General features: G+C 41.5%; 1 protein-coding gene across 9 annotated transcripts in view; it reads left to right on the top strand.

Moving 5' to 3' along the window:
• The window catches only part of MYO5A (myosin VA), a 187,012-nt gene that overhangs the window by 99,907 nt on the left and 59,435 nt on the right, over positions 1 to 27,670 (top strand). For all 9 annotated transcript variants that reach the window (XM_075897261.1, XM_075897259.1, XM_075897267.1 and 6 more), the window contains exons 10-15: positions 2,997 to 3,262; positions 4,565 to 4,646; positions 10,454 to 10,594; positions 14,237 to 14,362; positions 17,864 to 17,947; positions 25,845 to 26,006. In XM_075897261.1, coding sequence (XP_075753376.1) covers positions 2,997 to 3,262; positions 4,565 to 4,646; positions 10,454 to 10,594; positions 14,237 to 14,362; positions 17,864 to 17,947; positions 25,845 to 26,006 — 861 coding nt within the window. The remainder of the gene's footprint in view (positions 1 to 2,996; positions 3,263 to 4,564; positions 4,647 to 10,453; positions 10,595 to 14,236; positions 14,363 to 17,863; positions 17,948 to 25,844; positions 26,007 to 27,670) is intronic.

Here is a 27,670-nt window from a genome sequence, read left to right as displayed (position 1 = left end):
CTGAGCCTTTCATACACCCCAGCCCATACTCCTGCACCCCCACATCCCCAACCCCCACCATAAGATTGTGGCAGACCAGAAGGCAGACTGAATGTGTGCATGGAGCTGGTTTTGACCAGTTGTGATGTAAACTTCAAAGAAATGTGTGAAAAGATGCAGCAGCAGAAGTCCCATTAAATAAAGTCCTTGAGTACAACGTTTCATTTATGCCATTATTAATATTATGTCAATTATCAATAAAATTAAGTTGTATATTTTCAGTCATGCAAATGGGCATTCCTATACAGCTCTTTGTTGACCACTTGTTCCGAATTTTGATGTAGTTTGGCTCTTTGGTTTGAAAAGGTTGCTGACCCCTGGTCTATATAGTTTATCTTAAGTGGACCTCCTTTCTCTGTTCATTGAGGACAATCCCATTTCTCTTCCCAAAAGGCTTCTGCAGGTGACGTGTCTCCTGGTAGTGGGAAACAAAGGTGACTGATTTGTTTGGCTCTTTTGTTTGTTTTCCTTGGGAGTCACAAATGATAGAAAGTTTTTTTCCTTATAAGACCTTGAATTTTTATTAACATGCCAGGCAGTGTTTATTTTCCTCCTTCTGCTCTCTGAGGGTATGTCTAGACTACAGAGGGTTTTTTTGTAAAAACATCCGTTTTTCTGAAAAAACTTCAGTTACATCCACACTGCAATTGCGTTCTTCTGAAAGAAAATCAAGAGAACAGAGGGGTTTTTCCGACATTGGTAATCCTCGTTCTACGAGGAAGAAGCCTTTTTACCAAATGAGCTCTTTTGGAAAAAGGCGTGTGTGGACGGGGAAGAGGGAGCTCTTTTGAAGGACGAGGAAAGAGGAAAAAGCACAGGTGCCCTGGTGGCCACTCCATCAATAGTAATCACAGCTTAAATGTGAGAGAGCATCCACACTGAATGGACGCTACCTTTCGAAAAAGCAGATCTCTTTTTCTATGCACTTTGGCAGTGCGGATGCTCTGTTTTGGAGGAAGTTTTTGGAAGATCTCTTCCGGAAAAGCTTCTTTTGAAAGAAGCCTGCAATCTAGACATAGCCTGAACTGTAGCAATGTAGCAATTCCAGTCTCCCCTTTTCTTCTTTGTGCTTGCTGTCAGTGCTGAAGTGCCCATGCTAGTAGTCGTTGGGATGTATGACATGTTCTATGTCAGAGCCCAGCTGATGAATCTATTTGCTCTGATACCACATTTTGAACCTAGCTGGTGCAGTTTCACAACATTAAACAGGGCTGACCCCAAGGTGTGTCTTAATCAGGCACTTCTTGGAAACTGCATCAAGTAGTGATTCTAGGCAGGAAACTTTAGGAGGAACTCATGCTACCCCTTCTGTGGTCAGTGTCATAACACGTCTCCTAATGTCATTAAAGTCCTCTGCCTAGAATTTGGCCCATTATGTTAAAGCAGAACATGAAAATTTACCTTTTTGTTAATGTCAGGAAGCATGCAATATTTCTTGGTTTCCTGGCATTACTTCAAGTCTCTGAAGAATGAGCAGCAGCACAAATGATGAAATTGATTTGCAGAAAGCCTAAGTTACAAAATCATCTTCGTATTGACAGAACTGAAACTTACTATGCTGGCCATTGATGTATTGCACCTAAATTGTGTGTTGAAACTTTACCGTGAAATAAGCAGCAACAGAGTATGTTTATTATTGAGGTACTGGGTGAATTTGTAATGAAGGACATAAAGTAGGACAGAAATTGGTCTGGGTGTCACTTGTTAACAAGGACTTTCTCGTTGTTATAGTGGGATTATTTTATTGCCATTTTGTTGTTCCAATCTCGAAATAGTTATCTGTAAACTGAAAGACATCCTTAGTTAACTGGAATTGGATGGTATAATATATTGTGCCCCAGACCTTTCAAAAAGAAGGGAGGGGCAGAGGCTGAAGGCTGGAAAATAAGAGATCAATATATTCTTGGCCTTTGGTGCCCAGTTGTCTGTAAGATTAAAAATGTCTTTGGTGCTATTCAAATCCTTTTGGTCCTGCTTCTTGTCAGCTGACTGTCCGCTGGTGTGAATAGTGAGCCTGACATGAAAATGTTTATTCATGGGAAAGATCTGTGCTATCATTTAATATATAAGGTGGTAGTTTACTTGGCAATGATTAGGTGTGAGACTCACAAGCCCATGAGCAGCACTTGACTGAGTTGCTGTAATGTAGAAGTACGGGTGATCAATTCAGTATTTCATTCCCATGGAGGAAATATGACTATTTCAGGTATAAAATTCAATGTGAGAGCTGTATTTACATCTTTTAACATGCTTGACTGTTTTATATTTCTCCCCAGAATTCAATAGGGAAACATCTTTTTTTATGTTTATATCTGAGACCAGTTTCTAAAGTGCTTCCTTTTTTGCCCCTGCAAATACTTGACTTTTGAATTAAATAAACTTCATTGATCTCTCACTAGAAGAATTATATGCGAGTGTATGAGAGTGTCACCCAGATTAGTGCTCCTATATTTTATCTTTTCCCTCTTAAGAACGCCCACACACACCTCCTCTTCTTGATTTCATCCAGGTTATGCAATTGAGACATGCACTCTCATATAATAAATACCAACTAGGGATAAATACATATGTGCTGTAAAGATTCTCTGGCTTCTAAGTCAAATCTGAGTTTATGATTGTTTTAGCTCAGCAGATTATGAGTCCAAATATTAATCACCACATGAAAACGTATGTAACTCATTTCTTTGGTGAGATTGTGAATACTCTGAATGGGACTCAACCCACAGACATTCACTTAGAGGAAATTATGTTGCTATTTCTGTGATTATGCTAATTTACAAAAGAATATGAGTTTGAGCAACAAGTCGGCAAATAGATACAGAGAAAGGAAGAGGTGTGAAAACATAATTGTTGCAGCTGATTATTAGATAAATTCATAACAGAAAAACCCAGTGACATTAAATGTACAATATTAGTAATATTGTTTTAAGGGCCTAAATACATTATTTTTATTTTAGCCCAAACATGAACCCCTCACTATCTTCTGTGACCTCATGGGTGTGGAATATGAAGAGATGTCTCACTGGCTTTGCCATAGGAAGCTTGCTACTGCTTCTGAGACCTACATCAAGCCCATTTCCAAACTGCAGGCCATCAATGCCAGAGATGCTCTTGCCAAACATATCTATGCCAAACTCTTTAACTGGATTGTTGATCACGTGAACAAAGCTCTGCATTCTTCAGTAAAGCAGCATTCGTTCATCGGCGTATTGGACATTTATGGGTGAGTCTTCTGTGTCAGCGATACCAGAGATTTGGTCCATAAGTATCTTACTACAAGAAGGTAGCCTCTGAGTTGCAGTCAGTTTCTTTAGCACATGTATTGGTGCATGGTGAAAACCATGAAAAAAACCCACTGGCGACTAGTTATTGTGATTAAAGGGGGTAATGGGTTATTAGGTGTGTTGGTTTTGACACACCATCTCGGACCTGTGTCCTGGCTTTGGGTATGTCTACACTACCCCGCTAGTTCGAACTAGCGGGGTAATGTAGGCATACCGCACTTGCAAATGAAGCCCGGGATTTGAATTTCCTGGGCTTCATTTGCATAAGCGGGGAGCTGCCATTTTTAAACCTTGTGGAACGAGGTGTACCGGTAGTTCGGAATAGGAAGCCTAGTCTGAACTACCTAGTTCGAGCCCCGTGTAGCCACGCTGCACGGGGTTCGAACCAGCTGGGTTTTAAAAATGGCGGCTCCCCGCTTATGCAAATGAAGCCCGGGAAATTCAAATCCCAGGCTTCATTTGCAAGTGCGGTATGCCTACATTACCCTCCTAGTTCGAACTAGGAGGGTAGTGTAGACATACCCATACAGATTAGACATTCATAGTTGGATCTTGGACTTGAACAAGTTTTTGGTAGCTCATATACAGTATTCATCACAATGGGGGGAAATTACAATATACAGATATGCTTGTGCTTAGACTTTCATATTGATTAGTATAGTCCAAATATTTGGGTTACAGTTTGCTATTAACACGGACAGTATGGCAGTTTAACCTTAAACTGCCATATTCTGTTCTGCTTCATAAATCTCCACTTTTTTGCTGATGGTTTAATAAATGGGATCCAGTCCTTTCCCTTTGCACACATCTGATTTTGCACCATTGCCCATCTCTCTTCTGGGCTCTCTTTTCATTTCTTTTTTTCTTGTTTTTTGCAGCAGCCGTTGTAGCACTTTTTCCTCTGCCCTGGAGAGTTGAATGTACATCCTCTTCTGAGGCTGTGTTGTAGATAGGGCACTGTGGGAGCAAGGATGGCTAACATACTCTTCAGGAGCCATAAGCATCACCACATTGACACCCCTTGAGCAAGGAGAAAGTCTCTCTCAATTGCTCCTGGCTCTGGGATGTCATTGCCCCCATCTGTCTTGCCACTCCGTTGTGTCATGTTTATACTCAGTACAACCAACTGAATACCACTGATTGCCCTGTGTAAATATTATGAGATAGATTATTTTAAATTACAAAATCATTTATAACATCTTTACATTGTGGTAGTAACTCTGAATGTCTTGGTGTTGCAGGTTCGAGACATTTGAGATAAACAGCTTTGAACAGTTTTGTATCAACTATGCCAATGAAAAACTGCAGCAACAGTTCAATATGGTAAGTAGGAAATTATTGGCACCTCTTCTCTCCATTTTTCCAAAATCTGTTCTGTTAATTAGATCCCCTGTGTCTGAGATGAATTCCTTCAGTGTAACAATGTAAGGGGTCTTAGACGTGGGGCTTAGAGTAGAATGGCTGGGGAATTAAGAGAGGGGTTCCCAACCTTTTCTCTGCCTTGGCGCACCTTGATACTTTTAATTATTTTCAGGCGCACTAGCATATTGTCTACAAATGAACTCACTCTCGTCTTGCTTTGGTTTCAGCTGTTTACCACCCTTCATTATTCACCATCTGCACAATACAGTTAATAATGTTAGAGTCTAACATCATTAATTGTGTTGTGCAGACTGTGGTTAAGACTTTCAGTCAACTCACACATTTTACACCATTAAGACCGCAGTTCTACCCCACTGCCACCCCAGACACCACAAGTTCTGCCCCACCCAGACCCTATCTCACACCAACTCTGCCCCTCCAAGACCCACCAGTTCTGCCTCCCCAGATCTCCCACTTTACACCAATTCTTCCCCATCCAGGTATCACCAGTTCTGCCTCCACAGCTTCTCCATCCCCACCAGTTCAGCAACCCTAGTTTCCACACCTCAGATCCAGCCCTGTACTCCCCCAGTTCAATCCTCCTCCTCACCTCTGTTTCTCCGGGATTTGTTCTAGTCCCAACCAAAGTGGGGTAGTGAGACAAACAGCCAATCAGAAGGCAGCTTTTCATAGACTTTAAGGTCAGACGGGACCATTATGATCATCTAGTCTGCTCCCCTGCACAATGCAGGCTACAGAATCTCACCCACCCACTTTTCCCCAACCCTGTCCCTGCTGTGCAGGATTCAAATTTACTATTTTAATCTCATTTTGGGGAATGGAATGTGATGCTCAGACATTTTTGTTTTCAAATGTAATTTTTCAAAAAATTCTGCGGCACATCTGTTTGGCCCTGATGGCACTCCAGTTAGGAAACACTGATTTAGACCATCTCTGGAAATAAGATTCTATAAATATCGAGTACTTTGGGCATATTTTAAATTCTTACCATAGTAATAGCTTTAAGTCAACAGAAGCAGTATTTTGCTGTTAAGATGTTGAAAAAACGGTCAATAAGAATACAGATTAGTTTGGAACCAGTCATATCTGCATACCTTCCAGTGCAAACCTCTTTAGTGGCTGCATCAAGCAGACATTCAGTTCTGGAAATCTGACACTTTAATTTTCTTGGTTTATGGTGTACATTAGCATGATTTGTAAGAGTACAGCCACTTCCTAACATTGATTGAAGTCAGCAGGGTGAGAGGCGCCTCTTTATTTTTCCTCCTTCAGAGAGCACTTAATTTCAACAGATAATCCTGCTATCCTGGGCCAGAGATGTAGTTTGTAATGATGTAGTTTATCTGCATGAAGATGAACAGAATGATTTATGCCAGGCTCCAAATGTCAGCAGTGTTGCTAGGCTCCACTGGATTGTTGGAACAGTTTTAATATATATATATGCAAATATACCTCAGCAGTGATGTATTCTGGGAAGCTGGATCCTATGCCATGGGTACATGTTCCAACCACACAGAGCACTTGGAAGTAAACTATGTCAGAAATAAAGTTGAATATTCCCACTCCAGAATATTCACAGTATTATTGTAGTGTTGCTCATGCTGTTGCTACAGAGGGTCTCAGCTTCCCAAGATTTTTCTCTGTGCCCGGCTTTTAAGGTATTTCAAAGGTTTCTCACCCTTATAGCAAAGATTCTGTCACAGGAGAATCCCAAGGATTAATTCTTGCGATTCAGACTGTTTTCACCTTTATTCTATTTCCTTCCTTACAAGGCAGCAGCAAACCCTGCACCCACGTTATGACTGAGAGAACAGATGGTCTTTTCTGTGGCTACTGCTGTGTCTGCTGTGTCCATAATGAGTTCTAAGAGGTTACCAAACCCTCCCAGAGGGTCAGAGTTTCTGCTGCATCCATCTTAGATTCACAACTGACTGGCTGATTATGGCCTCTTAGGGACTATATGTCCCAGAATATCGGGAGTGCATCATAGTCTGGCTACTCACTCCCTCTTCTAGTATGACCTCTGCTCTAGGGGCTGCAGGGAAGAAGTTGTACAAAGTGGAATTGGCAATTGCTGTGCACTTGCATAAGAAAACAGAATTTCATGGAATCAGGAAATCTGATGAAATTTAAGAAAAATTTAAATGTGGTGCTACCAAACGTTTACAGATAAATTGCCTGGATATCATGGAATCGTAGAATCATAGAATACTAGGACTGGAAGGGACCTCGAGAGGTCATTGAATCCAGTCCCCTGCCCTCATGGCAGGACCAAATACTGTCTAGACCAGGGGTCTCCAAACTACGGCCCGGGGGCCGGATGCGGCCCGTGAGGCCCTCTCATCCGGCCCGTGGAGACCTTTTTGGATTCAAAGGCAGAAGAAGTGAGATTGTTTCAAAACCCATTTGAAGCAGATGTGGCCAGTTGCCCAGATGAACTGCAGCTGGAAGTCATTGAGTTGCAAGCAAATGACCTCCTTAGGGACAAGTTCAAAATAGGACTGGTGGGTTTTTACCAGTTTTTGCCCAAGGAAGACTTTCCTAATGTCAGAACTTTTGCATCAAGGTACCTTTCAGTCTTTGGAACAACATACCTGTGTGAACAAACATTTTCAAGAATGAAATACGTGAAGAACAATTTGAGAACAAACTTGTCCGATGATAATCTCAGGTCACTGTTGATGTTAGGGACAACAAATCTAAAGCCAGAAATGTCTGCTATTTTGGCATCCAGGAAACAATTTCACCATTCACACTAATACAGGTGTTCATGTGTAGTGTATGAATGTGTTATTAAATAATAACTGAATAAAATAATATTAAATAAATAATTAAAAACAACATCCATGTTTTGATTGTTTTTTATTTGGACCTCAAGTGTGTAGTCGGCTCCCGAACTGCTGTTTGATAGTTAATGCGGCCCTCGGGCTGAAAAGTTTGGAGACCCCTGGTCTAGACCATCCCTGATAGACATTTATCTAACCTACTCTTAAATATCTCCAGAGATGATGATTCCACAACCTGATTCTGGTCAGCCGCTGGTCAGTTTCAGCAGCAGCTGAATCGGGGACATCTGGGGCAGAGCAGCTGGGGTGCTGTCGGATTGATCCCGTAGCACCGCTCCTCGGCGCTGTGGGACCAACCCGACAGCATCCCATCTGCTCTGTCCCAGGCGTCCCCAAGAGCAGAGCTGGGGTGCTGCCAGGTTGGTCTCGCAGTGCCGAGGGGCGGCGCTACCAGACCAACCTGGCAGCACCCCGGCTGCTCTGCCGCAGGTGTCCACGATTCAGCCGCAGCTGAAACTGACCATCTCCCCCTACCCCACCCCACCCCAGACCCCTCATAGCCTCCCCCCTTCTGATAGTCTGGCATATTTGATAATCTGGCACCCCCTGGGTCCTAAAGGTGCCGGATTATCAGAAGTTTACTGTATATCTGTATCTTACCAAATATAGAATGTAACTATATATCAATAGCGAAGAACATGGCTCAAATTCAACCTGACTACTACAGGTTGGACCACCCAGGTCCAGCACCCTTGGGACCTGACTGCTCCCTGCCACTGGACTCCTGACAGGCTCACACTCCCGGACTCTCTGGTCCAGCAACATCCGTGATCCTGCTGGACCACAGAATCCCAGATTTAGAAGGTTCAACCTGTACTTCAATAAAAGAAGTTTTGCATTTAGCAATACTTTAGTTTAATTCCAGAGAGGAATTCTCTTTCCATATAATGTTGGTGTTAAGTGCTTAAAATGTAGTGCAGCTCCCCTAAGCTGCTTCTAAGGACTCTTTATATTTAAAGGCATTGAATAAAGCTTAAGCTAACAAAATAAAAAGGATAAACTATTTTGTCAGAATAATTTTCTGCTTTCTTGCTGTTGTGAGCTGGAGATATAATGTGTTGATAGTCTTCCACATTGAATTAAGAGGGCACTAAAGGATAATCCTGAGTCCTGGTCTACTTGGTAGGCTCTTCCAGTGGTGCAGTGGATAAGGTACCTGCCTCAGGACCCAGAGGTTGAGCGTTTGAGCCCTGTCCACCCAACCTGGGGTCACCCTTGGGAGATATTACAGATAAGGGGAGCCTAGAATGAAGGGAGGTTGGGGAACGTCCACACTACCAAGCCTGATATTTCCAAGTAATAACTTCTGCTTGTCATGAGGAATCACACTTATTTCAAATTAGTTTATTTTGGAAGTTATTATTTCTAAATAAGTTATTTCAGAATAATTTCCTAGTGTAGGCATGCCTTGAGACTGTTGTGTGTCTTCAGCTAGACTAATGTTATGTGTCTCCTAAATAGTGTCAGAAATGTTGATACTTATTAGAACATATTCTGAATTTTTTGTGAGTCAGAATAGTTATATAGAGAGCTGAGGGAATAATGACATTTCAGTTTAGGAATTAAACCAAAAAATTGAGAGAGCCAAGGGGGCAGATGGTTTGATTTTTAAGCCAAAACAAATGTTTTGAATTTTTGGTCAAATTAACAAATTTTAAAAATGTTGTTGATAATGGACTGAAACATTTCTGGACAATTTCAAAATAGCTTTTTGTTTTAATTTGGCCATTCTCGTGTGTTTTTCACATTTTTGTGTGCATGTTTTCTTTTTGCTAAATTTGGAAATGTAATGCCATTTTGTAATGAAAACTTGAAACAAAACATTTCAAAATGTTCAAAGTGAAACATTTTGAAACGTTTTTTTCCATTTTCCCCCAAATTAAACTATTTGTCAAATTCTATTTAAATTTGTAAATCATTTTGGAGCCCTAAATATGCATTTTGGGAAAAATTTCTATTTGCTAAAAAAAAATTTACCCATTTCTGATTATATGTATTACAATTTAACTGTGACAAAAAATACAGTTTAAATTAAGTAAACAAGCAAATCCTATGGAAACTTTAGTTAAATAAAATAATGTTAAAATGACAAAAGTTTGCATGTTTAATATTTTACTATTGGAATTTTTGTTCTAAAATGTTCACTTTGCTTTCTGTGCACATTCTGTTAGGGCTGTGTAATTTTGTATTACCTTCTATGAAATAATAATTAAATTAAAACTGAAGTTGATGTAGCAAAATTTAACTTTCACAAAGTTTTGCAAAATGAGTTTCTTACATGAAACACATGAAAGTCTCTTTGATTCTTTGTTTCTTCCTTCTAAAAATCTGTTAAGTTTTGTTTGAACATAACGCCACTTGAAAACAAATGAATCTCAAAATTGTCTCTCAGTAGAAAACATCCAAAAGTATTTTTTTGGTGTAAAATAGGGTAATTGTAACACAACCTTGACTATTTTAAAATCTCAAATTTTGAGAACTTGAACTTTCATTTTGAAAATTTTGTGGGGCTCTAATTTACTTTTCAAAACAGTTGTCTCTGTATTTTTGTATCTTGTTTTCAAAGACGTGGCACAAGTGTTGTGGAAGAAGCAAATGTGTGTTTGTATCTCTCTCTCTCTGATGCATATGCTCACAAGTTCACAAATAGCCCGATAATAGATTCTGTTATGAGTGAGGGAAAAAAGCCAAGCTTTGCTTTTAATGAATGTTTTAATTTAGTCTGCATAGGCTAGAAGAAAAGGGTTAATTTGCCTTTCTTCCACTTGTTTATTATTTGGCTCAGTTGTAACTTGTATGTCACTGATTGGCTAGGTTTAATGTACCACGAAGAAAACAAATTAACAAGAAAACAGTGTATTTGGCCTTAATTTTCATTCACAGATTTTTTTTTCCACGTAGCATGTATTTAAGCTGGAACAGGAGGAATATATGAAGGAACAAATTCCATGGACTTTGATTGATTTCTATGACAATCAGCCTTGTATTAATCTCATAGAGGCCAAACTGGGCATCTTGGATCTGCTAGATGAGGAATGTAAGGTATGTATTCAAATGACTTGACTTTTATACCTCAGGATATACACTTGGTCTCCTATTTCTTTATGCACTGCTTATGGGAATCAAGCCCACCTACACTTTATGATGTCTTGGAGCTTCGGGGGTAGCCAAGTTAGTCTGTTAGGGTATGTCTAGACTACAGGCTTCTGTCGACAGAAGTTTTGTCGACAGATACTGTCAACAAAACTTCTGTCGACAAAGAGCATCTACACTACATTCAGTTCTGTCGACAAAGCAAGCTGCTTTGTCGACATGGTAGTGTAGATGCAAAGGACAGTTTACATGCAATAACACCTTCTGTTGACAAAAGTCCACTTTTGTCGACAAAACCCTGTAGTCTAGACACACCCTTATAGAAAAAAACAGCAAGCAAATGGTCTGGTAGCACTTTATAGACTAACAAAACATGTAGATGGTGTCATGAGCTTTCATGGGCACAGACCAATTCTTCAGATGACTGGAGTTATGATTAGAAGATAAGGAAACTCAAAATAAATAGGAGAAGAGAAGGAGGGGGTGGGGGAGAAAGAAAGATGTTCTGTCGCCCACTCCCCTACCTCTATGCATAAAGTATCAGGAGAGTATACTGAGAGTAGGGGGGTAGGCGACAGAACATCTTCCCCCCCCGCTTCCCTTCTTCTATTTATTTCGAGTTTCCTTATCCTATAATCATAACTCTAATCTATTAGAGTTCTTTGAAGCGGTTAACAAATATGTAAACAAGGGGAATCCAGTAGATATAGTATACTTAGATTTCCAGAAAGCCTTTGACAAGGTCCCTGACCAAAGGCTCTTGTGTAAATTAGGTTGTCATGGGATAAGAGGCAAGATCCTTTCATGGATTGAGAACTGGTTAAAAGACAGGAAACAAAGGATAGAAATAAATGGTAAATTTTCAGAATGGAGAGGTATAACTAGTGGTGTTCTCCAAAGGTCAGTCCTAGGACCAATCCTATTCAACTTATTTATAAACGATCTAGAGAAAGGGGTAAGCAGTGAGGTGGCAAAGTTTCTAGACGATACTAAACTGTTCAAGATAGTCAAGACCAAAGCAGTGTGTGAAGAACTTCAAAAAGATCTCACCAAACTGAGTGATTGGACAACAAAATGGCAAATGAAATGTAATGTGGATAAGTGTAAAGTAATGCACATTGGAAAAAATAACCCCAACTATACATATAATATGATGGTGGCTAATTTAGTTACAGCTAATCAGAGATCTTGGAGTCATCGTGGATAGTTCTCTGAAAACGTCCACGAGTGTGCAGCGGCAGTCAAAAAAGCAAATAGGATGCTAGGAATCATTTAAAAAGATAGAAAATAAGATGAAGAATATCTTACTGCCCCTATATAAAACTATGGTACGCCCACATCTTGAATACTGGGTACAGATGTGGTCTCCTCGCCTCAAAAAAGATATTTTGGCATTAGAAAAGGTTCAAAAATGGGGAACTAAAATGATTAGGGGTTTGGAATGGGTCCCATAGGAGAGGCTAAAGAGACTGGGACTTTTCAGTTTATAAAATCATGAGTGGAATGGAGAGAGTGAATAAAGAACAGTTATTTACTTGTTCCCATAATATAAGAGCTAGAGGACGCCAAATGAACTTAATGGGTAGCAGGTTTAAAACTAATAAAAGAAAGTTCTTCACACAGTGCACAGTCAGCCTGTGGAACTCCTTGCCAGAGGAGTCTGTGAAGGCTAGGACTATATCTAGCTCTTTTTAAAACTCTGTTAAATTCATGGAGGTTAGGTCCATAAAAGGCTATTAGCCAGGAGGTAAGGAATGGTGCCCCTGGCCTCTGTTTGTCAAAGGCTGGAGAAGGATGGCAGGAGACACATTGCTTGATCATTGTCTTCAGTATACCCCCCCTGGGGCGCCTGGCACTGTCCACTGTCAGCAGTCAGAATACTGGGCTAGATGGACCTTTGGTCTGACCTATGGCCATTCTTATGTTCTTATGATTGTTTTGATGTTCTGGATTTTAGTTATTTGGAGCAACTACTGGAGAACAAAAGACAGGCATATTCTGGCCTTTCCTCTAAGTCCACGTATCTATAGCTCTTGTCCGGTCTCTAACCATCTTGTGTCTTGACTATTGTGACTTTCTCCTTTCCAGTGCAACTTTCTCCTACTCACTCCTCCACCTGAAGTCCTTTCAAATCCTTGCTGCTAAGATTATCCCCCTGCCTTCATGCTCTGAATACCTCACTCCTCTTTTTGAATTCCTCCATTGGTTCCTCCTTTTCTGCAGCATCAAACACAAGCCACTTAAACCCTGTATGGTCTTCCAAGACCCTCTTCTGAACAATTCTATGTTATGGAACCAGTAGTGCTAGCCATCACTGCCCAGACATTCAATTCCCCTTTAACCACCTTCATGCTTTTTCCTATGTCCTCTGTGTAAAGAACTTTCTATAAAAATCTGCAAAACCACCACACTGCCTCCTTCAAATCTCTCCTTAAACTCAGTTCTGCCATGGTGCCTACAAAACATTGGACAGTGAGTAGACAGTTGATATACTGCAGCTGCTTCTTACTATACTATTGTATTGGTTTCGGTGTTGTCTTTCCTCACACTTTCCCAGTTCATCCCCCCTCATTGTTCTTTTTGTTCTCTATGGGCTCGTCTACACTGGCCCCTTTTCCGGAAGGGGCATGTTAATTTCACCTATCGTAGTAGGGAAATCCGCGGGGGATTTAAATATCCCCCGCGGCATTTAAATAAAAATGTCCGCCGCTTTTTTCCGGCTTTTAAAAAAGCCGGAAAAGAGCGTCTACACTGGCCCCGATCCTCCGGAAAAAGCGCCCTTTTCCGGAGGCTCTTATTCCTACTTTGAAGTAGGAATAAGCCTCCGGAAAAGGGCGCTTTTTCCGGAGGATCGGGGCCAGTGTAGACGCTCTTTTCCGGCTTTTTTAAAAGCCGGAAAAAAGCGGCGGACATTTTTATTTAAATGCCGCGGGGGATATTTAAATCCCCCGCGGATTTCCCTACTACGATAGGTGAAATTAACATGCCCCTTCCGGAAAAGGGGCCAGTGTAGACGTAGCCTATCTGTTTATCATATACTAAGATTATGAACTGTTTGGTGCAGGGATTATCTTTTTATTTCATATGTGTACAGTGTTAAATTCATTGGATCCCTGACTTGGGGCTTCTACTTGCTAAGACATTACAAACAACTAATAGTGATGGATATGCTTTGACCTAGTAAGTCTGTCTTGAATAAGAAACTGTCTTGTGTATAATACTTTTTGCTTCTAGATATACTGCACTGAAAGTTTGTTGATCGAATGTATTTATCTCTCCCTTTTCTTTTTTGTTCTTTCCCCCTGTTCTCTTCAGAGTGTCTGTAACTTGGGTAGGGTCCACTCACAGAAACATTGCTGAGAATAGTCCCGGTGATACAATCTGCAGTAGTAAACAAGTTGCTCAGTGATAACTGTTTGCAGAGTCAGACCCATAACAAGTTACTTGCAAACTTCAGTGTAGCAGGGGGCTTAAATTTGAAGTAGAATACAAAATGTGGTTGCCCGTTATTGCAGAACCATCTTTCTGATATTATTCACCTCTAAAAGGTACACAACATGTATAAATGATGTTTTATATTCCCTTATATAGATGCCAAAAGGATCAGATGGCTCTTGGGCCCAGAAGTTGTATAACACACATTTGAATAAATGTGTGCTCTTTGAAAAACCACGTATGTCAAACAAAGCTTTTATCATACAACACTTTGCTGACAAGGTAAGGATTGTTTTTTCCTTTGCAGTATTTTCACATAACTCTGTAATATATTATTTCTGGGTCTAGTATAGGCCTCAGTTACTAGCAGTAACCTCTTGCTCTAAATCCACCATGTTCCTGAAAAGTACTTTGTACTTAGACAGCCAAGAATGTCAGCATGCTTTGCTGACTCAGCGCACTCCTCTGCGGTGTAATTATTATTATCCCCATCTTTCAGATGGGAAAAATAAGGCAGAAGGAGATGTGACTTGCCCAAGGTCACACAGCAAGTGTGTGGCAGAGCTGGGAAGATGAAAAAGCTCTCCCAATTCAGGGTTCCATGTTTTAACCACAGACTGTCCTTCGTCTAAAAGTTAACACCTTAATTTTTTTTACATACCATAGTGTATCCTGACAAATGCTGGTTCTCCAATTATTTATACTGTGGGTTTATTTCAATATCTGTTCAGTTGAACAGTCACCATGACACAGCCTCATTCTGCTGTTACCTCAATGTGTTGATAGCAAAGAAAGTTCAGCATACATGACCTGGAAGACAAAGTAGGTCATTGGAATGTATGTTGCTAGACAGGTTCTTACCACATGCTTCAATTTACTGAGCAGCCTAGAAAATTAACTAACAGAAAAAAAGTTTGTTTTTTAAAAGAAAAATTTGAGTCTACACGTGAAGGAGTTACTTTCTGGTTTAAAATGATGCTACATTGAAGAGGGCTAGATGAGAATTTTGCTCTCATACAAGGGAAAAGAATTTTCATCTGCAATACTTACAGGAGCAGTGGGGTTATGTTGTAGTTCAGCATGTGCTAAAGAATAACAACCAGAAGGATTTGTGGTCTTTACTTGACCACACTTTGTTTTTTTCTGACATTCTTAAATGTATGCCTAGAAGAAGTAAGGCTGCTTTGCTTTACCTCTGGTCTCCACTGTATCCTTGATGCTAGCAGATAGCTAAGAGAATGTGTATGTTTGATGCATGAGCCATTTCTCTGCTGAAATGATGAAAGGGCAAAAAGATAGTACACGAAAGTCTTTACATACTATAAAATACATGGAGACTATCTGTTTAAAATACAGGCAGTCCCCGAGTTATGCGGATCCGACTCCGCAGTTACGAACAGGGTTTGCTCCGCGTTTCCCTGGTCTGCTGGAGATCAGCAGAGCAGGAAGACACGGAGCAAAGCTGCGGAGGACCCGGGCGGCGGGACCGCGGTGCGTCTCGCAGCTAGTATGCCCCCCCCTCCCCCACAGCAGACCAGGCTTTTCTCTGGACGCCTGTGGTAGAGCATCTGGGGTGCTGCTGGTTGGTCCCACAGCGTCGCTCTGGGCGTTACTGGAGCAACCCGGCAGCACCCCAGCTGCTCTGCCCCAGGCGTCCCCAAGTCAGCCGCTGCTGAAACTGACCAGCGCTGACTACAGGAAGCCCGAGGCAGAGTTGTTCTGCCCCGGGCTTCCTGGAATCAGCCACTGATCAGTTTCAGCAGCAGCTGACTTGGGGACGCCTGGGGTTCTTAAGTTGAATCTGTATGTAAGAACTGGCGACCAGATTCAGCCTGTTGAAACTGATCAGAGGCTGATTCCAGGAAGCCCGGGGCAGAGCAACTCTGCCTCATGCTTCCTGTAGTCAGCCACTGGTCAGTTTCAGCAGCAGCTGAATCTGGACGCCAGTTCCGACTTACATATAGATTCAATTAAGAACAAACCCACAGTCCCTATCTTGTACATAACCCGGGGACTGCCTGTATGCTTTGAACTCTATACTGAATAGTATAGTTCAGGCTGGAGAAGTCCCAGGCTGTGCAAGTCATAAGCACTTGTAAGACTGAGGAATTATCAGTGTTAAGCCATTTAGTCTTTCATATATGTACAAGTTAACACATACAAACATGTTGGAAGAGTGTGTGTCTGTAAACCCATAATATAGGCCTTAGGTGGCAAGGTTTATAAACTTGAAATACATAGAGCTCATTGCCTCCCTCTAGTGGTATTTTTTCAAATGGGAAAATTATTTTAATATTACAGAATTAGGGTGAAATTCAAAATAGGGCTTAAATGGTGGATAGTTTATGTGTGGGCCCCTGGCATGGAGCTGACGTTCATTTTAACAAATACTGTAGAGCCTTGGTCAGAATTTTTTCCATAATGGCTAGCGAGCACTGAGAGCATTGTTTTTGTGTAGAGGAAATTGGGGATTTATTTTTGCCATGCCTATTGGAATAGTTTCAATGGCAGTGTGTTATGAAATGGGGGTGACGAAGTTCTCAGTGAAAAGAGGATGGCTGTGAGCAGTTGCTCCGTCCAGAGACATGTAGCCTGGAGAGACAAAGTTAGTGAAGTTCCTTTTTGAAAGAGGGCATTCATCTCCAACTCTTGATCCCAGCCTACTGATAGCAAAGCTGCTAAAGAGGTCATTCTTGTTAAATGAACATCTAGACTGCTGCTGATGTAACTGCTGTCTTCCTGGGGTCAGTCTGAGAGAGAGACACTTAAATATCTCTTATTAGCTCTGTATTTTTAAAAAACTATTCTGTGGATTTGGGGGAGAGGGAAGTTGTTTTTCTTTTCACTCATTCTTACATCAGATGGATCATCACTCATCATCTCTCTTTAGTTAGAGGCATGCAGGGCTAAGTCTAAGGGAATCAATTTTCCTGTGATAAAAGAATAAATTAAGAAGTGGGGATTGTTATCATTTATAGAGTCTATTGTCTTTTGAAGAATACCTACTTATAATTACTACTGAAGACAGTTGCCCATTTGAATCAGATGAAGACCTTTGTGCAGCTGGCTGTAACTATGACCAATTTTACATGCGTCAAGCAATGGATTATCTGCTTCTCAGTGAGCTCTGGTTTTTATCTAATTTTACAGCTATGTTACCTGAAGCACAAGGAGACGAAGTGACTTAGGCCAGGTCTATACTAGGGAGAAAGTTGACCTAAGATGCACAACTCCAACTACGAGAATAGTGTAGCTAGTCAATGTACCATAGGTTGAATTTCTGCAGTGTCCGCACTGAAAGAGGTTGATGTGAGAAACTCTCCTGTTGACTTCCCTTACTCGTCACAACTTGGTGGAGTACTGAGGTTGACAGGCACCATCGGCAGTCAGTTTAGTGAGTCCTTACAAGACCCATTAAATTGAACCCCAGGGAGATCTATTTCCAGTGCATCGATCTTGGGCTAAGCGGAGACAAGCCCTTAGCCTCTATAACCACTTGATCACACTGTCCCATCAGAGACATCTCTGCACATACACACTTTGTCTAGTTTAATACAATTACAGCAGTTATGCATATGTGATGGTTTAAAGTTTCTCATTTTTTATTAGCAAGTAACCTTTCTTACAAGCAGTGTTTGTCCTGCAAGGATGTATTCAGTGATAGATGTTTTAAACAACATGAATAGAAAACTTTTTAATTTCACAGGTTATAGCTGTTGAATCATGCAAAGATGTACTGCTAAATAACTTTGTAAAAAAACAAACACATTTCTGTATTTTTAGGTGGAATATCAATGTGAAGGCTTCCTGGAAAAGAACAAAGACACAGTTTATGAAGAACAAATCAAGGTCCTAAAATCAAGTAAGGTTAGTATTGAGGATTGATTCCCCCCCCCCCCCCCCCCAATATGGGATGCCAAGATAAAGGTCAGTTTAACGTGAAGCTTTTTAAAAATGATCATTAGAAACTAAAGTTATTTTTTGCCTTGAGTATAAATGGCCATCTTCCCTTGGCTATACTTTCTATTTATTTAGTTATTCGTACATATTTAGAAAGTTATGGGGCAATCTTTCTCCCATTCAAGTATGTCTTTATTTAGCCATAGATATATTAATGGAATGGTACTGGAATATTTACTTTGAAAATCACAAATTAGAAATGGGTTTGGTATGTTTGCTGGTTGGAACCTTTATTATTATTATTATTATTATTATTATTATTATTATTATTATTATTATTATTATTATTATTATTTTAACTTTTATCCTTGCATGAATTTTCAATTAAATTTCATTTAAAATTTGTTTAGGCTTTTTGAGAAATTATGACGGGATCTTGATAGATCAAAATAATAATGGAAGGCTTGACTGTTTCCTTCTAAACTGCACATTCTTTGATTGTTAAATGTTTTATGAAAACAGAAGAGTCTTTCCAGTACAGATCAGTTAAACATAAACAAGTATGCAAGCAAGTTAGGTTGCCCCTGTGTACCTGCTCCAAAAGCCAAATCAAAATGAGAACTCAGTAAAGCAGGAAAATCTACATTGGCTGAAGAATTTACTGATCCCTGAAGGTGGCTTTTTAATAAAAAAAAACTCCATTAGACTATCCCATTTAAAAATTAAAAAGTATTACCCCAAGGTATAATATGTGACATGGTCACTGTTGAAGGACTATTTTCTCTTAATGGTAGGAATGCTAGCTGTTTGTCTTCTGAACTAAAAAAAGCAAGTACAAAATGTACTTCCTGGTAACCATAGTAGGGAATTTGCTAGCTGAAGGGCTGCAGACAGATTGGAATGATACCCATGCAATCATTAATGTAGCTGATAGCCATCCTGTGGCAAAGATGAAATATCTAAACTTTGTATGGAATGAGAAGTTACAAATATTTTCTCTTCAGCAGTGTTTTGTTCAGGTTGATGTTAACCTCTGCGACCATGTCAGCTGCTATGATGCCTTCTGTGAGTTGTGATTGTGGACCCATTATGCTCCTGTTCTTCCCTCTAGGCACTGCTGCCTAGCCTCAGTGCCTCAGCCACTGGAAGAGACTGTGAGGATCATGGGGGTTCTAGTCAGTTTGGGGAGAATGGCCCACAGGGAAGAATGGGGCACGAGGGAACTGAAACCATAACTCACATAAAGCATGGTGCCATTTTAGGCAAATACTGAGATTAATGTCATCTTGATCTAGTCCCATCTGAAATTAAATGCTTTGATTTTCCTAATGGAAAATGTTTAAAAAATCCTTTTTTTTTCTTGCAAAAACTTTAGATTTGGGGGGGAAACCCATTATCCAATGAAAAAAATGTTTCTCTGGAAGTTTTTCAGGCAGCCTTAATTGTTAAAACAAAATACAGGACTATGTAGCACTTTAAAGACTAACAAGATGGTTTATTAGATGATGAGCTTTCGTGGGCCAGACCCACTTCCTCAGATCAAATAATGGAAGAAAATAGTCACAACCATATATACCAAAGGATACAATTAAAAAAAAAAAGAACACACATGACAAGGACAAATCACATTGCAGAACAGAAGGGGGATGTGTGTGGGGGGGGGGGGGGGGGGAAGGAAGGTGAATGCCAGTGAGTTAATGATATTAGAGGTGGGGAAGGGGAAATGTCTGTGAGTTAATAGTATTAGAGGTGATAATTGGGGAAGCTATCTTTGTAATGGGTAAGATAGTTGGAGTCTTTGTTAATTCCCCTGCGGAGAGTGTCGAATTTTAGCATAAATGCCAGTTCAGAGGATTCCCTTTCAAGTGCAGATTTGAATGTCTTCTGAAGTAGGATGCAGGTTAGCAGGTCATTCAGACAGTGTCCTTTCTGGTTGAAATGACAAGCAACTGTTTTTTCTTTGTGATCCTGTCTAATGTCTGTTTTGTGGGCATTGATTCTTGGCGAAGTGTCCGAGACGTTTGTCCAGTGTACATAGCAGACGGACACTTTCGGCACATGATAGCATAGATTATATTTCTGGAGGCGCAGGAATATGTATTCTTGATCTTATAATTCACTTGGCTAGGCCCAATAATGGTGTCAGCAGAGTGAATATGTGGACAAAGCTGGCAGCGGGGTTTGTTGCAAGGGAAAGTACCAGGGTTGGTATTAGTGTGGTATGTCCTGTGGTTGTTGGTAAGAATCATCTTGAGGTTAGGTGGTTGTCTATAGGAGACTATGGGTCTGTCCCCCACAAACTGGATACAATTTTGTGGTGACCTTGAAGCTTTTTTTCGCCGCCTCCGCCTCCGAGAATATTTCCAAACCACCAATGAACACCAATCTGACCTACCAGATCCCCCCTATCAACACAAAAGGAAGAATAATTCTATATGGACTCCCCCTGACGGTCGGAATTACAATCTAGTTTTCTATATACAAAGCTTCCGCAACAACGCACAGACTGACATTATTCGCAAACAACAACAAGCGACACACAATCTCAGCCACGCTGAACAACATGCCGTCCAGAGTCTCAAAAACAACCTGGACATTATAATCAAACCAGCTGACAAAGGTGGTGCTGTGGTCATTATGAATAAGGCCGACTATAACCAAGAGGCAACCAGACAACTCTCCAACACCACATTTTACAAACCTCTCTCCTCTGATCCTACCTCGGAATACCAAAAGAAATTACTCTGTCTCCTTAAAAGCCTCCCTACAGCTACTCGGGAACAAATCCACACAGAAACACCTTCTGACCCCCGACCAGGATTTTTCTATCTGCTTCCCAAGATCCATAAACCTGGACACCCCGGACGCCCCATCATCTCTGATATTGGCACACTCACTACTGGTCTATCCAGCTATGTAGACTCTCTCCTCAAACCCTACGCAACCAACACCCCCAGCTATCTCCGAGACACTACTGACTTCCTAAGGAAACTACAAAACATCGATAACCTCCCCAATAACACCATCCTTGCCACCATGGATGTAGAAGCACTATACACCAATATCCCACATGAAGACGGATTACAAGCTATTAGAAATACTATCCCAGAGGACACCACTGCCAACTTGGTAGCAGACCTATGTAACTTCATTCTCACCCACAATTATTTCCAGTTTGAGAACAACTTATACCTCCAGATCAGCAGCACAGCCATGGGTACACGCATGGCCCCACAGTATGCTAATATCTTTATGGCTGACCTAGAACAACGTTTCCTCAGCTCCCGTCCCCTTTTACCCCTTCTCTACTTACGCTACATCGATGACATCTTTATGATCTGGACGCATGGCCAAGAAACACTGGAGACATTCCACAGAGATTTCAACAACCTACACCCCACCATTAACCTCAGCCTGGACCATTCCACTCGAGAGATTCATTTCCTGGACACCACAGTACAAATCAACAATGGAAAATTAGACACCACCCTCTACAGAAAACCCACTGACTCATACAGTTACCTACATGCTTCCAGCTCCCATCCAGCACACACCATACGATCCATCATCTATAGCCAAGCCCTTCGATACAACCGCATCTGCTCTAATCCCACAGACAGAGACCAGAAACTTCAGGATCTCTACCAAGCATTTATAAACCTCAACTACCCACCTGGAGAAATAAAAAAGCAAATTGAAAGAGCCAAACGAATACCTAGAAACCATCTACTACAAGACAGACCCAAGAAAACCAACAACGGAACACCACTTGTCATCACCTACAGCTCCCAACTTATACCTGTCCAACACATTATCAATAGATTACAGCCTATACTGGAACAGGACACTAAACTCCAAGAAGCTCTGGGAGACAGACCCATAGTCTCCTATAGACAACCACCTAATCTCAAGATGATTCTTACCAACAACCACAGGACATACCACACTAATACCAACCCTGGTACTTTCCCTTGCAACAAACCCCGCTGCCAGCTTTGTCCACATATTCACTCTGCTGACACCATTATTGGGCCTAACCAAGTGAATTATAAGATCAAGAATACCTATTCCTGCACCTCCAGAAATATAATCTATGCTATCATGTGCCGAAGGTGTCCGTCTGCTATGTACATTGGACAAACGTCTCAGACACTTCGCCAAAGAATCAATGCCCACAAAACAGACATTAGACAGGATCACAAAGAAAAAACAGTTGCTTGTCATTTCAACCAGAAAGGACACTGTCTGAATGACCTGCTAACCTGCATCCTACTTCAGAAGACATTCAAATCTGCACTTGAAAGGGAATCCTCTGAACTGGCATTCATGCTAAAATTCTCCGCAGGGGAATTAACAAAGACTCCAACTATCTTACCCATTACAAAGATAGCTTCCCCAATTATCACCTCTAATACTATTAACTCACAGACATTTCCCCTTCCCCACCTCTAATATCATTAACTCACTGGCATTCACCTTCCTTCCTCCCCCCCCCTCACATCCCCCTTCTGTTCTTCAATGTGATTTGTCCTTTTCATGTGTGTTCATTTTTTTTTTTAATTGTATCCTTTGGTATATATGGTTGTGACTATTTTCTTCCATTATTTGATCTGAGGAAGTGGGTCTGGCCCACGAAAGCTCATCATCTAATAAACCATCTTGTTAGTCTTTAAAGTGCTACATAGTCCTGTATTTTGTTTCAGCTACACCAGACTAACACGGCTACATCTCTATCACCTTAACTGTTAGTAACTCTTTACCGTACCTTTAGATTTTCTGGTTTAATTCCTGATTTTAATTGTTTGTTGCTGCTGCTGCTGTTGTTTTCTGACTTCGCCACACACATTCAACAGAAGGTAAACCTAAAATCTATTGCATCATTTATGCTTTTAACAATTGCTTACCTGTGCATCATTACAGCTTCTAGAGATTTATGATGATGGGGAAACAGTTGGGTCTACCCAAAGGGCACGGCAAGCATGCTTCCCCCGAAGGGCTATGTAATGTACAGCTTGAAATGTTAGCTTGCTCTAAAAGTTGGTCCATGGCATTTACGCAAGCATGGTTTTTCCAGTGCATGTGTCACACAAGTAATATCTGATGGTTCTCAGTTTTCATATTTGCTGCTGGCATGTTTTTGAGATGGCTTTGTATCAAAAGAGATTAGTTCTGTGAGACTATTAGCAGCATGTGTGTGAGATCATCTGAAAAATTCATGTGAAATGAAAAATGATTGCTTGCTTCCTGCCATATGACTTGTCTGCCCTTTGATCAGTGTTTTTTTCTTCTCTTTGAGCACTACCAGTGCCCTGTGAAACCAAGAGAGGGACTGAGCCAGGAAAAATGAATGAAGATTCCCTCAGTAGTGCCCTATGCATATGTCCTATCTTTAGTTTGATCCGTCAGTACCAGTGGTAAAGAATTGCCACATGTTGACCTTGTTCCCACACGTAGTAGCAGATAATGCCTTAAATAGTGGTGACTTTTAAGTTGAACATTTTTACATGCAGACCTTCACCTGAGGGGCAATGAGCCTTATATATTTGATTCCTTAGCAACACTGGCCCATCAGCAATGCAGAGGCAAAGCAGCACCCTTTTGTGTTAGTGCCAGTAACAGGCTTATCTGGAGGAATCTTATCAAGATTCTGCTCACAATAGGCTTCTTTACTTGGCTGATGTCAATGCACACAGTTTGTATGAAATGAGTTGGACATGTCTGTTAGATATCTAGCCTGTTGCTACTTGTGTTTCCAAAGAATGTCATAGTTTTGCTCCCCGCCCCCATTGTAATTGTTGCACGGGACAGCAACATCCATTTTAAAACACATGGTGCTTTAGAAAGGGGATGAGTGTTGGGCTAGCAGACTACATCATTCTGGTACAGTTCCAGTACAAGAACATCTTGTTGCACAGACTGTTTCACTGATCATGGTGCACACTCATCGAATTTGATAAGGCAACCAGTGAACATTTCTTGTTGGCTATACTTAGCTAATTGCTAATGTAATGTTCCTATTTCTTGGGAATAAGAGAATACATGCTGCTTTAAAGATGATTCATTCATAGGTAGAAGGGCTCAAGTTTCCCTGTTCTGTGTGTGTTTCTGAGGCAATGCAAGTTATCTATGTAGAAGCATTATCTGTAGTTGTCTGAGTAGTTACTGTTGTTTCAAGTGGCTGTTATACCAGAGTTACATGTTGTAGTCATTGTAATTTAGTTACTGTGAGGGAGGAAGGGAACCAGAGTTAGGTTCAGAGATTGCTTGGGAAGACCGTTCAGGTTTTTTCACCATTCTTGTTGATTGCCAGATAGTGAGTCTTCAGCCAAATAAATCCATCCTCCTTCTAGCTGGTGGGTGTGTTTCAAAGCTTTCAGACCGGCATGCTCTAATCAGCCTGTTGGGCCATTTGGTTTCCTTTCTGCTTCTCGGCTAGTTACACATGACTAGGTTGTTGGAGGAGGTTTTCCTGTTTTGTTCTAGCATCCAAGCTGCCCTATACAACAGCATATTGGTACTGAGCAAACATCTGGAGCAGAGTGTCATGGGGAACGCCTGCTGGTCAAGTGTGCTACTGCTGGCACTGCCTACCTCAGTTTTCCTTAACCCAGGTTTTGCCTGTCCCTGAGATTCCCATGGCTCAGACCCTTCATCTGGGTTACTTTGAATCTAATCCCCCCTCTGAGGAAACCAATTCAAACAAAAAGCACTTTTTCCCTACTTGAGCTCCTCAGCCTGTCCCAAGCTTAGTCCTCAGATGCTTTTCTGGGATAGAGCCCTGATTTCCCGGCTCCCTCCCTGGAATTCCCTCAGTCTTCTGTGGGCATCACTCAGCTTCTTCCTTAGACATCTGCCTGCTGTCTATGGCTCCACACTCAACCTGAGTCCTTAGCCCTTTTAATGAAATCACCTAGCTATTCTGGACCAGCTCGGGGCAGCCCTAGGCCACTCCAGAACCTACCCCACCTCCCTACCTTCAGAACATGCCTTATCCTGCCTTTCTACTACCATTGCCTACTCCATCCCTAAGGAAACTGGTGTTGGAGGGAAGTGAACTTAAGCCTACCACCCTGTGCTCCCCAGGCAAATGCCCTATCTGCTAGGCCATTCCAGAACTCACCCCACCTCCCTATCTTCAGGGCATCCCATATGCTGCCTTACTGATGCAGGAGCCAGCTCCATCTCTTGGGCAACTGGAGTTGGTCACTCCCACCAGCTGCCTCTCTGGGATAGCGAATGTGACAGATATGCCTGAGCCCAATTACACTTAAAGGGATTGCCAGCACATGACTGTGTCAGACTGTCTGAGCTGGTTCTATGCATAAGACCCTATTGCTGGTTCTATGCATAAGACTCAAGGCAATCCAGGATTTGATGCCACGAGACCCACAAATCCGAGCTATTTTATCATTAAATCGTCACACATTTGCACACCTCACATTGTTCGTACATGTATGTGCTCTGTCTTTAGTCTCTTCCATCTCCCACTACCAAAAGGAAAGAAAACTGCTTACAGAAAACGAGCTAGGATTTTAACCCTCTCTTACATACTTAAAAAAGATAAAACCTCTCCTTCTTTGTACTTCAGCATCTGTACTCTGCTATTTCCATTGGAGGATCTTAAGACACACTATAAATAATTAAGCCTAAAACCTGTGTGAGGTAGACTAGTACAGTTATACCCATTTCTAGATTAGATGGTTTGTTCACTGTGTCAAGGCCACATAGCCACTCAGGGGTAGGAAAAAGAACCAATACTCTCTCTCAGATCCGTGCACTACCCTTTAGACAGCATTTCTTTCCTTCTAGAACACTCGCCCCCTGATTCTGAGATGCAACTTCTTTTTTCCTACTTCCCCACCAGTTTAAGATGCTGTCAGAGTTATTTCAGGATGACGAGAAGGCTTTTAGTCCCACCTCAGCAACCACTTCAGGTCGCACGCTGCTGACTCGCACTGCTGTCAAACCAGCCAAAGCCAGACCAGGCCACGCAAGCAAGGAGCATAAGAAAACTGTGGGACACCAGGTGAGTTGAACCAAGGACTGTTTCCATTAGAATAGTCTCCTCCTTTCCCCCACAGTGTCTTATTGGTCTCATACTGTGCAGCTGTTTCTTGTGATCACTGCTCAGGAGTGTCGATACATATGGAGAGGTCAGAATATGGCTCTCAGCAGCAGGTTTGGCTTATCCCACTATCTTTTATTTTCCTTTTTAAGCGTTGTGGAATGTTTAACATCCATCTCCAATGCCAACAAATGGGCTGTAGGACTTTGATTAAGGATGGGAGACTAGGATTGCTAGAAGATTGATAGAAATCTTCAACAAAAACTGGGCAATCCATGAAAGACATTTAGGCCATTTTGAAGCATGTATGTTGTTGGGTTTTTTATTTTTTTGTTTTTGGAAGACCTGCTTTCCCAGCCTTGCATGGCCATATATATATATCACGACCATAAAGCAAATCTCCTGGCCCATCACCTTCCACTTATCACCAGTTATAAAGTCAGATTAAATGAATGTCTTGCACTGTGACATAAAACTCGCCAAAATTAGGCTTTAGCAAACGCTCTTTCAGAGAAAGTCCTGCCGCTCACTCACTGGGAATCTAAATACTTTCAGTAATTGAGCACAGGATAAAAGCACAGGCACTCACTTAGGCCATGTCTACACTAAGAAGAAGATTGACCCTCCAGAGGTCGATCTTCTCGCATTCGATTTAGTGGGTCTAATTGTAGACCCCTAAATTGAACAATGAGGGAAGGCCCTGCTGGCATTTGGTACTTCTCATTCTGTGAGAAGTAAGGGATGCCAACAGGAGCATGTGCACCCATTGGCCTCCCACAGAATAGACACTATGGCAGCTTGACTTAAGGCAAATTGAATCCAGCTAGGCATTTTGCATAGTTGGATGGTGTACCTTAAGCCAACCTGCCTGGTCTAATATAGGCTTTAGTGTTTTATAGATGATTGCTAACACTTTAAATTGTGCACAGGAGCAAAAGCCAAAACAAAACAAAAAGACTGCCCCATTGCCCCTTTAAAAGGAACCACCGGTCACATTTGGTCAAATAAAAAAAAATTTTAAATTTAAAAAAAAAGCTCTGTCTCTTCTAGAAAATGCGTTTATAGGTTTTTTGGCCACATCAAGGCTCCCGCCGGCCGACGCTATCTTTAATTCACCATCTTTAATGGCCGTGCCAGATGGCTCCCCTGGCCAGGTCAGCACAGGGAGCCGGGAGGTATGGTTGCCAGGTGTCCGGTATTGAACCGGATAGTCTGGTATTTTCGCCTCCTGTCCGGTTAAAAAAAAAATTAGAAAATACCGGACACCTAAAATGTCTGGGTAGTTTTGGATTTTTTTTTCCTAGCCAGGAGGCAAAAATCCTGAGTGCTTACCGGGTTCCTCCGTAGGGTTGCCAGGTGTCCAGTTTTGAACCGGACAGTCCAGTATTTGAGGTTTCTTTTCGGGAAACAAATTGAGAAAATATAAATGACCGGTATTTCCTAAAGATGTAATGTAGATTGTGATGTAATGTCAAATGTGTCCGGTACTTTTGTTGAAACCATCTGGCAACCCTATTCCTCAGGGGAGCTGTCCGGCCCGGCGCAGGGAGGCAAGATGGCGGACGGCTGCTGGCAGCCTGTTAGGGCCAAAAAGCCTCAAAAGCTTTTCTTAAAGAGGCCACGCT

The sequence above is a fragment of the Pelodiscus sinensis genome, chromosome 14, assembly GCF_049634645.1.
Source record: "Pelodiscus sinensis isolate JC-2024 chromosome 14, ASM4963464v1, whole genome shotgun sequence".
In the NCBI taxonomy this organism is placed as follows: domain Eukaryota; kingdom Metazoa; phylum Chordata; order Testudines; family Trionychidae; genus Pelodiscus; species Pelodiscus sinensis.
This window is presented reverse-complemented; position numbering and strand designations above follow the sequence as displayed.